The sequence below is a fragment of the Coregonus lavaretus genome (assembly GCF_964263955.1).
Source record: "Coregonus lavaretus genome assembly, chromosome: 12".
In the NCBI taxonomy this organism is placed as follows: Eukaryota; Metazoa; Chordata; class Actinopteri; order Salmoniformes; family Salmonidae; genus Coregonus; species Coregonus lavaretus.
In genome coordinates, this window is record NC_139999.1 from 23,570,640 (window position 1) to 23,583,398 (window position 12,759).

At 44.2% G+C, this 12,759-nt stretch overlaps 1 protein-coding gene across 1 annotated transcript in view; it reads right to left on the minus strand.

The window, feature by feature from the left end:
* The window catches only part of LOC311138912 (receptor-type tyrosine-protein phosphatase gamma-like), a 385,510-nt gene that overhangs the window by 18,363 nt on the left and 354,388 nt on the right, over window positions 1-12,759 (minus strand). Inside the window, exons 14-15 of the mRNA XM_084173710.1 lie at window positions 8,618-8,709; window positions 329-420 (exon numbers count right to left, since the gene is read on the minus strand). Of these exons, the coding sequence (XP_084029836.1) occupies window positions 329-420; window positions 8,618-8,709 (184 nt within the window). The remainder of the gene's footprint in view (window positions 1-328; window positions 421-8,617; window positions 8,710-12,759) is intronic.

The window sequence follows — 12,759 nt, forward strand, 5'->3', positions numbered from 1 at the left end:
TCCGTAGGCAAGCACCATGGTCTTGTAGCAGATGCGAGCTTCAACTGGAAGCCAGTGGAGTGTGCGGAGGAGCGGGGTGACGTGAGAGAACTTGGGAAGGTTAAATGCCCCACACACACAAGCACGCACACGCACACAGACACACATACTGCCCTCACACACATGAACATAGCAAGTCAATAAGTGGTTAGAGCTAGGCCACCTGCCTAACTCTGATTCTAACCCACCTGGCTGGGATGCTATGCTAGTCCAACTCCAGCCAGTCTATCGTGGGGTTAAGAGTTAACACTGCTATATTACAGCAACAAAGACCGCAGCAGTTCTTTACCTCAAAGTCCTCTGAGAAGCCATGCTGGTTGTTGGAGTAGAGCTCTGAGATGTGTTTGATGAACTGCTTGACAGGGATGGCCTCCATGTCATCTGTAAGGGAGACAAGACCATAGAATTAGACACTTAGTCAAAAACGCACAGTCATACACACAAACAGTTTGAGTTCGGCACACATTTGTGTCTAGGGAAGACCTGGGGCAATGTAGCAGAGGAACTGAGGTACATGTACGTACTCAAGATAACAACACGTTTAATGTACAGTACAATGTATAAACCAACCCTCTCTACACTATCTCTCTAAGCTATCTCTGTACAATATCTCTCTACACCATCTCTAGGATCTCTGCAACCTGTAATGCCTGTTGAATATCTGTCTTAAAAAGACAGAGTGATGCAACACATGCAGGAATGCAGCAGGAAGTTACAGCAAAACGAATGAGAGAGGTGAAAGTGAAGGCGGCGCCGTCTGCTCTTCCACTCTATCACAATCCCATGTTAAATATTTCACCAAGACAAAAAGCATGGGTTATTCATGTCCATCAGCTTATGTTTCGTATAGGTGAAGTAAGTTCACAGCTTTCATCTCAAGCAGTCATTAATGATTCACAGTCTCAATCTGGTCCTGGTTCCATCCACAAAAGGGGTAAAGATAGCAAAGGGGAGAAGAATATGATGGTGGGGAGTGATGAGAGGGACAGATCTCATCTTGGTGTATGTTCTGTCCTAACTGTGCCTGTGGGAACCACTCAAAATGCTCATTTAGTGAGATATAAGGAGAGCTGAGCTGAACAAACGCTTAATCCACAGGCACCACAGGGGAAATCACACACTCAAACACGTGTACGAATGCCTACTGTACGCACGTCGCACACACTTACTCACAAATGTATACTTTACTCGCACGCGCACATACACACACGCACACACACAGTGAATGTTTCATAGAGCCAACCTAAGGGAAATGGCAGCCTGTACTTTTAGATATTTGCCCAAATGATAAATGGTACTTCATAGGACATGCTGTTACAGTGAGGGAAAAAAGTATTTGATCCCCTGCTGATTTTGTACGTTTGCCCACTGACAAAGAAATGATCAGTCTATAATTTTAATGGTAGGTTTATTTGAACAGTGAGAGACAGAATAACAACAAAGAAATCCAGAAAAACGCATGTCAAAAATGTTATAAATTGATTTGCGTTTTAATGAGGGAAATAAGTATTTGACCCCCTCTCAATCAGAAAGATTTCTGGCTCCCAGGTGTCTTTTATACAGGTAACGAGCTGAGATTAGGAGCACACTCTTAAAGGGAGTGCTCCTAATCTCAGCTTGTTACCTGTATAAAAGACACCTGTCCACAGAAGCAATCAATCAATCAGATTCCAAACTCTCCACCATGGCCAAGACCAATGGGACAAGATTGTAGACCTACACAAGGCTGGAATGGGCTACAAGACCATCGCCAAGCAGCTTAGTGAGAAGGTGACAACAGTTGGTGCGATTATTCGCAAATGGAAGAAACACAAAAGACCTGTCAATCTCCCTTGGCCTGGGCTCCATGCAAGATCTCACCTCGTGGAGTTGCAATGATCATGAGAACGGTGAGGAATCAGCCCAGAACTACACGGGAGGATCTTGTCAATGATCTCAAGGCAGCTGGGACCATAGTCACCAAGAAAACAATTGGTAACACACTACGCCGTGAAGGACTGAAATCCTGCAGCACCCGCAAGGTCCCCCTGCTCAAGAAAGCACATAAACAGGCCCGTCTGACGTTTGCCAATGAACATCTGAATGATTCAGTGGAGAACTGGTTGAAAGTGTTGTGGTCAGATGAGACCAAAATCGAGCTCTTTGGCATCAACTCAATTCGCCGTGTTTGGAGGAGGATGAATGCTGCCTATGACCCCAAGAACACCATACCCACCGTCAAACATGGCGGTGGAAACATTATGCTTTGGGGGTGTTTTTCTGCTAAGGGGACAGGACAACTTCACCGCATCAAAGGGAACGATGGACGGGGCCATGTACCGTCAAATCTTGGGTGAGAACCTCCTTCCCTCAGCCAGGGCATTGAAAATGGGTCGAGGATGGGTATTCCAGCATGACAATGACCCAAAACACACGGCCAAGGCAACAAAGGAGTGGCTCAAAAAGAAGCACATTAAGGTCCTGGAGTGGCCTAGCCAGTTTCCAGACCATAATCCCATAGAAAATCTATGGAGGGAGCTGAAGGTTCGAGTTGCCAAACGTCAGCCTCGAAACCTTAATGACTTGGAGAAGATCTGTAAAGAGGAGTGGGACAAAATCCCTCCTGAGATGTGTGCAAACCTGGTGGCTAACTACAAGAAACGTCTGACCTCTGTGATTGCCAACAAGGGTTTTTCCACCAAGTACTAAGTCATGTTTTGCAGAGGGGTCAAATACTTATTTCCCTCATTAAAATGCAAATCAATTTATAACATTTTTGACATGCGTTTTTCTGGATTATTTTGTTGTTATTCTGTCTCTCACTGTTCAAATAAACCTACCATTAAAATTATAGACTGATCATGTCTTTGTCAGTGGGCAAATGTACAAAATCAGCAGGGGATCAAATACTTTTTTCCCTCACTGTAACTACAGTGCCTGTTGAACGCACCAAATCCTTCTATTTACCCCTTCTGTGTCCTTCTCATTAAATATTGACGCACACAAGGCAGAGAGGAATATTTATGCATGCAAATGCCACTAATCATATCCTTACAGTAAACACAGCATATGGAGATAAAAGGAGGAGGTTGAAATTGTCAAACAGTTTCATGAAAAATGCATTAGACATAACTGGCTTTGAAAATGGTTGTTGGAAATACACTGTGGTGTGTGGTATGTCTCTGGTAATTACGTGTGCGAGGTGTTTATCTTGTGGTCGTTTTGTCATAAGGTTTCAAATCCCCAGGGAGAGAGAGAGAGAGGCTTAGAGAGGTGATGGTGGTGGTGGTGGGGGGTGTCAGTTGAGACAATTAGCGCTGTGAGAAGCAGGTTTGTCATTATGGTCACATATGGCTCTCCCCTCACTGCTGCTCGTTCTCCCACTGGGCCTCAGAACTCTCTGCCTTAGATGCCCTATACACACACTGAGTCATGGCAACACAGTATGATTCAGTCCACTGTTTTCACAGCTCTATCTGAGCGGAATCAACTAGTAATCTTTAGCTCCATACTGCACAAATTAATCTATTTTAAAGGCCCAGTGCAGTCAAAAACGTGATTTCTGTGATTTTAAACGTGTTTTATATATATATTTGCACACAGAGTTTTCGCCCACACCCCTCTGGAAACCTCTTTCTCAAAGCCACTGATCTGGATCAGGTTCTGCGCATGTGTTATTTTACGCAAAAACAAAATCTATGTAGCTGCTGCTCACACTCCACCTCCCTTCACATTTCTCTCTTCACTCACCCTCTTCTGAACCATGATGACGTAGCCTATGTCTCTGCCTCATATTTCTGGACAGCTGAAATAAAAACCATGCGGCGATTTGAACGAACATTCAAGGCCATTATGAAGGCTACAACCTTCTCTGTCTGTTGTAACAGATATTGCAGCTGCAAACAGGACACCGTCCCTACACATTGCATTGGAGCAAAAACAATCAGCGTTTTGATGTAGGCTAATCTTTGTAGTTGCTGCCATATCATAGCCACTACACAGAGTTGCTGAAAAATACTACTACTACTTTGACTGACTGCCTGTCTGTTTGCAATGATGATGAAAAATTTACATTAAATGTCTAATTAGACTGTGTCTGTGTCTTGTTTGTATTTGATATGCTGCCTAGATAGCTGCATGTAACTCCCCACTTGAGTTTTGCATTGGTGCAAAAAACTATCTGCGAGTTTATACAAACATGTTGATCATGTATTTTGTGTACAACATGTAAATAGCTGCATGTAGCCTAACTTCCCTCCTGAAAAAAGGACATGAAATCGCGCTTATGCTTAACAGCCTATGGAATGCAATAGTTGGAACATGTCGACCATGTCCTTTCTCTACAACATGAAGTGTGCACTGAGCAGCAGCTACGTAAAAAGAATCCTGACATGCGCAGAAATCTCTGTATTTTTTGCCATGGTAAATCGGGTGTCCAGAAAATCTGGAATCGCAGCCACTCCATTTAGTGTAAGATCGCCTGAAATGTCAGCCTGTTTGGGTGGGATGGAGTTTTGGCCTTCCATGGTGACATCACCATGCAGTAAATTAGTTAATAGACCCATAAGAAAGAGAGTTCTAAACCTCTCTGCCAATAACAGCTAATTTTCAGTTTTCCCCTTCCCACTCCCAGACAGTCCTAGCAAAATTCTTGCTTGAGAAATTGCCCTTTGCTAAGAAGCTATTAGTTTCTTTTTGACCAGTTTAATTGAAAACAATCACAGTAAGGTACTTAATTGTTACCCATAAATAATATGATATTGAAATAAAGAAATTATCTGATATTGAGATAAAAACGGCTGTATTGGACCTTTAAGAAAAAGTATGCCTATTTCAGTCCTCCAAACCTCAGATCAAGATAAATAACAATCTGCAAACAACACTCCAATCAACATTAGGCTATTCTAGAAACATTGTCTTACATCATAGTCAATATGTAAGGGATAATCAACAAGGGGCTATGCGTTCTATGGAAAATAATGAACGACCCCTTCCACGGAGTTGCATTATTTTCCATAGAACGCATAGAGCCCCGAGTTGATTATCCCCTTTATACTATGGCTATAATAACACATTTGCCACTAGAAATGTGTTCATTTTCCTGTAGAAATGTGTTCAACATCCACTGAAGTACAGTGGGGGAAAAAAAGTATTTAGTCAGCCACCAATTGTGCAAGTTCTCCCACTTAAAAAGATGAGAGAGGCCTGTAATTTTCATCATAGGTACACGTCAACTATGACAGACAAATTGAGAAAAAAAATTCTCCAGAAAATCACATTGTAGGATTTTTAATGAATTTATTTGCAAATTATGGTGGAAAATAAGTATTTGGTCACCTACAAACAAGCAAGATTTCTGGCTCTCACAGACCTGTAACTTCTTCTTCAAGAGGCTCCTCTGTCCTCCACTCGTTACCTGTATTAATGGCACCTGTTTGAACTTGTTATCAGTATAAAAGACACCTGTCCACAACCTCAAACAGTCACACTCCAAACTCCACTATGGCCAAGACCAAAGAGCTGTCAAAGGACACCAGAAACAAAATTGTAGACCTGCACCAGGCTGGGAAGACTGAATCTGCAATAGGTAAGCAGCTTGGTTTGAAGAAATCAACTGTGGGAGCAATTATTAGGAAATGGAAGACATACAAGACCACTGATAATCTCCCTCGATCTGGGGCTCCACGCAAGATCTCACCCCGTGGGGTCAAAATGATCATAAGAACGGTGAGCAAAAATCCCAGAACCACACGGGGGGACCTAGTGAATGACCTGCAGAGAGCTGGGACCAAAGTAACAAAGCCTACCATCAGTAACACACTACGCCGCCAGGGACTCAAATCCTGCAGTGCCAGACGTGTCCCCCTGCTTAAGCCAGTACATGTCCAGGCCCGTCTGAAGTTTGCTAGAGTGCATTTGGATGATCCAGAAGAGGATTGGGAGAATGTCATATGGTCAGATGAAACCAAAATATAACTTTTTGGTAAAAACTCAACTCGTCGTGTTTGGAGGACAAAGAATGCTGAGTTGCATCCAAAGAACACCATACCTACTGTGAAGCATGGGGGTGGAAACATCATGCTTTGGGGCTGTTTTTCTGCAAAGGGACCAGGACGACTGATCCGTGTAAAGGAAAGAATGAATGGGGCCATGTATCGTGAGATTTTGAGTGAAAACCTCCTTCCCATCAGCAAGGGCATTGAAGATGAAACGTGGCTGGGTCTTTCAGCATGACAATGATTCCAAACACACCGCCCGGGCAATGAAGGAGTGGCTTCGTAAGAAGCATTTCAAGGTCCTGGAATGGCCTAGCCAGTCTCCAGATCTCAACCCCATAGAAAATCTTTGGAGGGAGTTGAAAGTCCGTGTTGCCCAGCGACAGCCCCAAAACATCACTGCTCTAGAGGAGATCTGCATGGAGGAATGGGCCAAAATACCAGCAACAGTGTGAAAACCTTGGGAAGACTTACAGAAAACATTTGACCTGTGTCATTGCCAACAAAGGGTATATAACAAAGTATTGAGAAACTTTTGTTATTGACCAAATACTTATTTTCCACCATAATTTGCAAATAAATTCATTAAAAATCCTACAATGTGATTTTCTGGAGAAAAAAAATCTCATTTTGTCTGTCATAGTTGACGTGTACCTATGATGAAAATTACAGGCCTCACTCATCTTTTTAAGTGGGAGAACTTGCACAATTGGTGGCTGACTAAATACTTTTTTCCCCACTGTAGCTAGCAAGTTTACTAGATAGCTACAGTAGTTGCCGTGGTAACCAAACAAACAGACTTGTTAGTGTGGCTAACCAAACCATCAGTCCTAGCTTGCCATTATTAAAATCTAACTCAACAATGCCAATAATGTTTTCAATTCGTCTTTTGCTTTCAAAAGCAGCTCAAACATAGAACATGTAAGAATGAACTATAGCCATTGAATTCTACCATGCAAATATACAGTGCGTTATAGGGAAATAATGCACACTCCAGAATGCCCTGGTATAAAGAAACAAGTATTCAACAATGCCATGGTATAAAGTCTCATAAGCCACATACCTTTTGATACCTGGCAAGGAGTTACAATCTGCTGGGGAGAATGTAGAGTACTGAAGTCAGTTCTCAAAGTTAAAACCCTTTTAAGGAGGAGGAGGAGAGATGTCAAATGGGGCCCACTTTATAAGCCTGCCCTGTCCCTGTGCTGGGAAGTGCTGTGCCATTGGTTTAAATAGGCACATCGGACACAGCTCTCTGTGCCAAGGCCCATTGTGAAGGACACTCAGTCAGTCCAAATGGATTTGGACGCTGGGGGAAAATCTTGGATATGAGGGGAGATGTTAGATATGGAAGAGTGGGTCTTTGAGGGTCAATCTCCATGACTTTTAGGTTTGATCCACTGGCTGGACAGAGTGAGAGAGAGATCCAGCCCTCCTCTATCCCCTCCCCTTCCACCCTCCTTTAACATTTGGGCTGAACCAGTAAGCACAGAGCACAAAACCAATGCCAACAGGGAAACACTAGTGAGTACAAACACACACCTGTACACACACACACACATCACATGATTATGATGGAATAGTGTGTTCTAGCAAAACAACACCAGCTAAGGGTATCTCTTGGAACACTGATCTTATAAATACTGATCACACACATGCACCCCAACAAACCAACCACCTGAGGCCACTGGCACTTTCATCGCCAAGCAACAGCCCACTGAAACCATGGCTGAGTGAATCCTGCCTCACAGTGTCAGGCTCTCCCTCTCCTCTCAAGTGTTAACACTTGAACAGCATTCACAGATGATAACACTGGTGGTCAAACATCAATGTAGGCTGCTAATGCAATGGCTCAGACCTTGATCTCACATTAGATCTTCATGGAAAAATCTATGTGTATGGATTTTCCCATCTGAAGAGTGGTTAAAGTAATCAGGGGAAGTAAAATGTTCAATATTAAGAGACATCTCAGCTCTCCTCCCCTTTAGCAATTTAAACACTTTTCAAGATCATCTCTAGGAAAAATCTAATGTCGATTTCTGTGTTGAAATGTATGCCTATGTATCTATAATGCATGTCTGTGTCTGCTGCTGGTGGCAAAAATAACTTCCCTTTGGGGATCAATAATATCTAATCAATACAAATGAACACATTTCTAGCATACATGAAACTCAATGCACACACTATAAATCAAGTACAGCGCCTTTAGAAAAATATCATCTTTGGTTGAACTGTTCGTTTACTCTTAAACAGAGCACACAGAGGTGGATGGATGATGAAATAGTGGTCTCGTGAGGAGAACGGTCATATGCAGTCTCATATGGTGTCTACTGTATGTGTGTGATGTGTCTGTACAGGTTGTACATGATCGGTGCCTGTAGGATTCCAGTGGAAACAGAGAGGAGCAGACCTATGGGACAAGGCTACTCCGCTTGACCCTGACTGTGCATTATTACATTGACCACAGCCAGAAAGTGAACGTTTGGTCAACTTCAGAGCAAAGGCGCCATTTTGCTGCAATCAACTCACCCATTCATGACAAGGATTTAAACCTCCTTCTGGAGTACTATGGGGGCAGAAGCAATGCTCTGATTGGTGCTTACCTGGGATGGGGATGACAGGGATGCTGTCATTGGGCACCACTCTGGGAGAACTACTGTCCTCCACGTAGAAATGAGCCGTCTGAAAACACCTCCTGAGAGAGAGAGAGAGAGAGAGAGAGAGAGAGAGAGAGAGAGAGAGAGAGAGAGAGAGAGAGAGAGAGAGAGAGAGAGAGAGAGAGAGAGAGAGAGAGAGAGAGAGAGAGAGAGAGAGAGAGAGAGAGAGAGAGAGAGAGAGAGAGAGAGAGAGAGAGAGAGAGAGAGAGAGAGAGAGAGAGTCAGTCAGTCAGTCAGTCAGTGGCACATTAGCCCTGAGAATAATGTTTCAGCGCTGTCATCAGCAACGCCACAGGTGACAATCTCCCCCAAAGTAAACACAGATGGCACTGGAGACACATGACAGGATCAAGGTGTACTTTGAACTCCTCCAGAGCAGGCGAACATTAGCATAAACACGCAGTCACAACCACACACTCTCACAGCTCACACACCATCAGAGTTAAGACTCACATAAAACCTATGAGGATCAGAATCCATTCGTTTTCAGTTTGAGCTATGAAGCAGAGACATACTGTATGTCTGTGGCTAGCCCAATAATGGACTAAAGGAGCCTAATGTTAATCCTTACAGTCCAAGGACCTTACATGTTCTATTTAAAGGGCGAAAGCCAAAACAGCCAAATACTCCATCTAAACGTACATCGATTCTCAATTGCAGTACGGTTCTAGAAACATAAATCCCTCTACTTTCATAGCACATCAAAATGATTTCACAAATGCAAAATAAATGCTTACTGCACAGTATTTTAACACAGTTGCAGCCGACAGTATTTTTCAGTGACAACACATTTGTGGTGTCCGTCTTTGGTTTACACACAGGTGTTTGGAGATGTAGATAACTAATTAGCACAAGTTTGGACTACCTGTGCTAATTAGCTTTCTGCGTCTCCAAACACCTGTGTGTAAACCAAAGACGGACTTGAATGTGTCTTCCGTCTGTTTTCCGTAAACAAGCGCTGTAACATGGAAATAAGGCCGTGTGGGAACCCTAACCCTGTAAAGGTGTGTATCAATTTAATATATATATTTGTATTCTTTCTCACTGATATGAAAGATAAGTTTGTTATGCTTCCAAAACCGAACCACAAGCGATGCGTGCTAATGTTCAGACTGAGCGTCGGGGCTCTTAACAAAACTCCCCTGTACAGAAGATGCCTTTGTCCAATAACTCTTATATGTCATGTAATGGAACTGAGAGTCATGATCAAGGGCTAGTCTGTGGCCAAACGAAGATCAACAGGGCAAAGTACACACGGACACAGCTGCAAGCGCAGGCTATGTAAAGCTAAATGGAGGTGTGTCTGAAAAGACAGCCAGCTCTAGACTAAGCACATACCTTTAGGGAAGTGTACTGTAATAAACATATTACACTGTACGCTTCAGCAAAGAGCTCTCCTCTAAGAGAGATAACAGCTACAATATGGAAACAATGTTAACAGTCAAAACCTGTTCCTCTATTTAAAAATATCAAAGTGAAAGAAAAACTAGCGTTGCTTATTTATTTCTCAATGACAGCACTCCAGACTAATAAGCCTGTCATGAACTTCACTCCTTAAAAAAGAGGTGAGAAAAGGGAGATAAATAATCTCCGTAAGAGAGAGGAGCATATCTGAGCTTGAGCCAGAGGCTATCTACCAAATAGAGAGTAAAGTTACTGACTGAGTGTAAATGTGTATATATGAGTGTCTGTATGTGTGTGTGTGGTCCTACTCCTACCTGTATTTTATGCAGAGTAGATTGCAGAAACTGGTCATCCTAGAGAGATGAGAGAGGAGCGGAGGAGAAGAGAGACAGAACAGCCTTAGCAGGCAGCGTCTACATGCTGCTACTGAACCAGACTAGTGGACGGAGAGAGGGAGGGAGGAGAAGAGAGGAGGAGTAGAGGTAGGAGAGAAGGGAGAGGGAGGACTCCCCTGTCCTGTCTGCACTAACAAGCCAGAGGAGCAGTGACCTGTCACTCTCTCTGTCTAGTAACAGCTCCTGGATCATTCCCCAGTAATTATCCTGTGTGTTTAGAGTCAGGCTCAAGGTTGGTTGACCTGATCTCAGACCAGTCATTACTCACGGGCGGCTTACTGTCCACAGGCAGCCAATGTGGTCCCGACAGGGGAGGGGTTACATGGCAACATGGGGGTTGAGCCCTGAGTCCGAGCTCTGCTCCACAATAGGATTAGAATTATCCAACACTCCCCTCTCACGCCTCCAACACCTGCTACTGCCCAGGAGACCTCGAGCTCAACCCCCACCCGTTTGTCTGTGTGTGTGTATGCGTGTGGGTATGTGTGTGTGTGTGTATGCGTGTGGGTATGTGTGTGTGTGTGTGTGTGTGTGTGTGTGTGTGTGTGTGTGTGTGTGTGTGTGTGTGTGAGAATAGATACTCTACTGTGACAGATCCCCTGGGGCTATAGCGTCTGGGGGGGCTGTCACCATCCAGATGACATCTCTGTAACACCAGGAACGTTATCTCTGGTACACACACACGCACGCAGACAGACAGACAGACATACACACAAACACACATCCTGCCGTCTGTTTCACAGGACACACTAAGGCTAGGTGAGCTAAACTGAGTCTAAATGGTAGTTTAATCCAAACAGCCAGCCTAATCTTCCCTAGCCTGCTGCTGCAGCCGTGAGCTCTGCCATTTTCTCTCCCCAGAGGCCCCCTACAGGCCTCAGGGGGTGCTGCACTTCCATTAGCCTCTGTGACAGAGCGCTATGAAAACTTTGGGTAAAGGTTGCCCTCTAGGCACAGATCTAGGAGCAGCTTACTCTCCTTAAATCCTACAAACTTAACCATTAGGGTGGAAACATCAAAATGACTTGAGATCAGTGTCTAGGGGCAGCTTCCTCCTGCTCTGCTGGGTCTCAGCGAGGGGCTAATCATCTGATCGTGGCTGCTGACCTTTACGGAGCCAGGGGTGGTGAGAACCAGAGAGGTCACAGCCCTCACTCAGAGGACAACAGCTCTTTGAACCCAGGCTGGCATTAAACGCCTGTTTGAAGTGCTATGATGGATGCGCTTTGATGATAAAGGCCTGAGGACTGACGTGCTCTCTTCAGCATCATAGGAATCATATCAATCTTACAGTAAGAGATTTGGCGGGAAACTAGTGCTCATAACCTCAATGCTTTCTTGGTGATGCTGTTTGTGTGACAGTATTTCCAAATGTGTGAGTATCTATGTATGTAAACAAGCTAGTTGTTGAATGAATAAAAATGTGCATGCCCTCCACTAGTATGGCAGATGCAAAACCCTATGGGATATCTCTGTGTCAGTGTCTCCCTGTGGGTGTTTGGTGTGTGTGTGTGTGTGTGTGTATGTTCTCACCTCTAACCCCCCATGTCTGAGGCTGCTTTGCGCCAGAGTGGAGCTAGGAAGGGGAGCAGATGGCCAGTCATGCCCCTGGGCCTTATCCCATGAAGGGGCTGGGGCAAGGAGGGCAGGGGGCTATTATAGGGCACTGGGGCTGCTGGGGAGAACAGGGACCATAGCCAGCTCACACACTGATACATGGAGAGACCACAGAGGTTACTCAGGTGGGTGTTTGAATTAGCACTGGAGTGTACAAATCTCACAACGTCTGTTGACCAGCACTGTGTTTAGCAGTGAAGGCTCCTCAGAGGCGGAAGGGGACGACCATCCTCCTCAGGGAATTTCATAAAAATCAAAATAGTGAAACATTAAAAAAGTTATCATTTTTGGATAAAGCTATACTAAATATATTCACGTCACCAAATAATTGATTAAAGCACATTGTTTTGCAATGAAGGTCTGTAGTAGCCACAGCAGCACTCTGTAGGGTAGCACCAGTGTAGCCGGAGAACAGCTAGCTTCTGTCCTCTGGGTACATTGACTTCAATACAAAATCTAGGAGGCTCATGGTTCTCAACCCCTTCCATAGACTAACACAGTAATTATGACAACTTCCGGAGGATGTCCTCCAACCTATCAGAGCTCTTGCAGCATGAACAGACATGTTGTCCACCCAATCATAGATCAGAGAATGAATCTAGTACTGAAAGCGTAAGCTACAGCTAGCTAGCACTGCAGTGCCTAAAATGTGGTGAGTAGTTGACTCAAAGA